General features: G+C 49.1%; 1 protein-coding gene across 1 annotated transcript in view; it reads right to left on the bottom strand.

The window, feature by feature from the left end:
• atp8b1 (ATPase phospholipid transporting 8B1) overlaps positions 1–1813 on the bottom strand; it is a gene marked incomplete in the record, with an annotated part of 31215 nt that overhangs the window by 3285 nt on the left and 26117 nt on the right. Inside the window, 5 exon segments of the mRNA XM_014026611.1 lie at positions 598–736; positions 824–1069; positions 1161–1244; positions 1345–1568; positions 1649–1805. Coding sequence (XP_013882065.1) covers positions 598–736; positions 824–1069; positions 1161–1244; positions 1345–1568; positions 1649–1805 — 850 coding nt within the window.

Here is a 1813-nt window from a genome sequence, read left to right as displayed (position 1 = left end):
CTCCTAACACTGCGACCCTTACCCTCCTAACACTGCGACCCTTACCCTCCTAACACTGCGACCCTTACCCTCCTAACACTGCGACCCTTACCCTCGTAACACTGCGACCCTTACCCTCGTAACACTGCGACCCTTACCCTCGTAACACTGCGACCCTTACCCTCGTAACACTGCGACCCATACCCTCGTAAAACTGCGACCCATACCCTCGTAAAACTGCGACCCATACCCTCGTAAAACTGCGACCCATACCCTCGTAACACTGCGACCCATACCCTCGTAACACTGCGACCTACACCCTCATAATACTGTGGCCCTTACACAGTGCGACCCTTACCTTCTTAACGTTGTGACTTCCTCTCATAATATGAATATTTTCGTAATATGACTTTATTCTCGTAATAAAAAACAGATCTCATTGTGTGGCCCTAACACTGTCGTAACAAAGCAGAAAAACATTTAACTAAACTACAATGAATTAAAACTAACATTTTTGTTTTTTCCACCATTAAAGCTTCATCTGAGTCAAGATTAAAGTCATCTATCTGTACTACTAGAGTTTATCTACAGAAAACCTCCTGTAGCGTCCCGACTCACCTGTGAAGGTGAAAATGGATGGGAAGATGACGTGAATCCCGGCGCTGTGAATGTCAAACATGATTCCAAAGTAGATGGCGATGCTGCCCAAAACGGCGAAGCAGTTCACGAAGGTCCAGTACGACGTGTCCAGAGAGATCTGACAGAGACGAAGAGGACGATGAGGTCAAAAGGTCTTGTTTAAACCCTAACGTATGCCCCGGACCCTCACAAAGCCCCGACTCACCTGCAGGTTGACGGTGAAGATCAAAGAGGAGGCAGTGACGACGGCGAAGGACTGGAGGTCGGACGGAGCCTCGCCGTCCTGCCCCATGGTCTGCAGGAAGGCACCATACGGGATGAAGAAGATGATGAGCGAGACGAAGATGCCATGGAACAAACTGATGAAGAAGTTCTTGTAGTTGAACAGCCTCCCCTGCTGACCCGGGATGTAGAGCTTGGGGAACTTCAGGCTGAGTTTGTCGTTGACGTCCTGCCGGGACACCAAGGACCAGATTTGGTCAAAAATGTTCACGATAATTAAAAACCTTTAGGACGGTCTTGTGAAAGAAATCCAGTTTTACCTGATCAAGAAGTCCAACCAGAAGAACAGGTAGACTGCTGTAGGCCAGATTGTACAGAGTGATGAACCAGTCTTCATAAGCCACCTGTAAATACAAAAGACTTGTTTTAATGATGCAGGCTGGGTGGAACAAACACCAACGTTAAAAACTAAAAACTATTTTCTCCTTTGTAAGTCTCACCAACCTGTGAGGAGTATCCACTGAAGAAGGAGTACCAGAAATGGACCAGAGTGAAYGCGAAGTTCTTGAAGAAGAAGAAACGCAGGAATTTGCACATGCGGATGTAGGACCAGCGGCCGTGCACCAGCAGGAGGCGCTGCAGGTAACGGAACTGGGCGAAGGCGTAGTCGCTGGACATGACCGCCTGCATTCCCTCCTGACCGCTGATGCCCACCCCAATGTCGGCAGCTGGAGGGACGAGAAGACAAGACGTTGTATCAGAGGGTGAACAGGGACGGGAGGGAAAGCGGATTCATCCGCATCCTTACTCTTGATCATGTTGACATCGTTGGCTCCATCTCCGATGGACAGCGTCACAGCCTTCTTGTACTTCTTCACCAAACTCACAACGTTAGCTTTTTGTTTGGGCGTGACACGGCAGCAGATGACAGCTTCGCACTCGCAGGCCATGTTCACAAAGTCGATCTGTGGAC

This window comes from Austrofundulus limnaeus, unplaced genomic scaffold (assembly GCF_001266775.1).
Source record: "Austrofundulus limnaeus strain Quisiro unplaced genomic scaffold, Austrofundulus_limnaeus-1.0 Scaffold572, whole genome shotgun sequence".
Classification (NCBI taxonomy): domain Eukaryota; kingdom Metazoa; phylum Chordata; class Actinopteri; order Cyprinodontiformes; family Rivulidae; genus Austrofundulus; species Austrofundulus limnaeus.
Note: the sequence above shows the minus strand (reverse complement) of the source record. Positions and strands in the feature narration are given on the sequence as shown.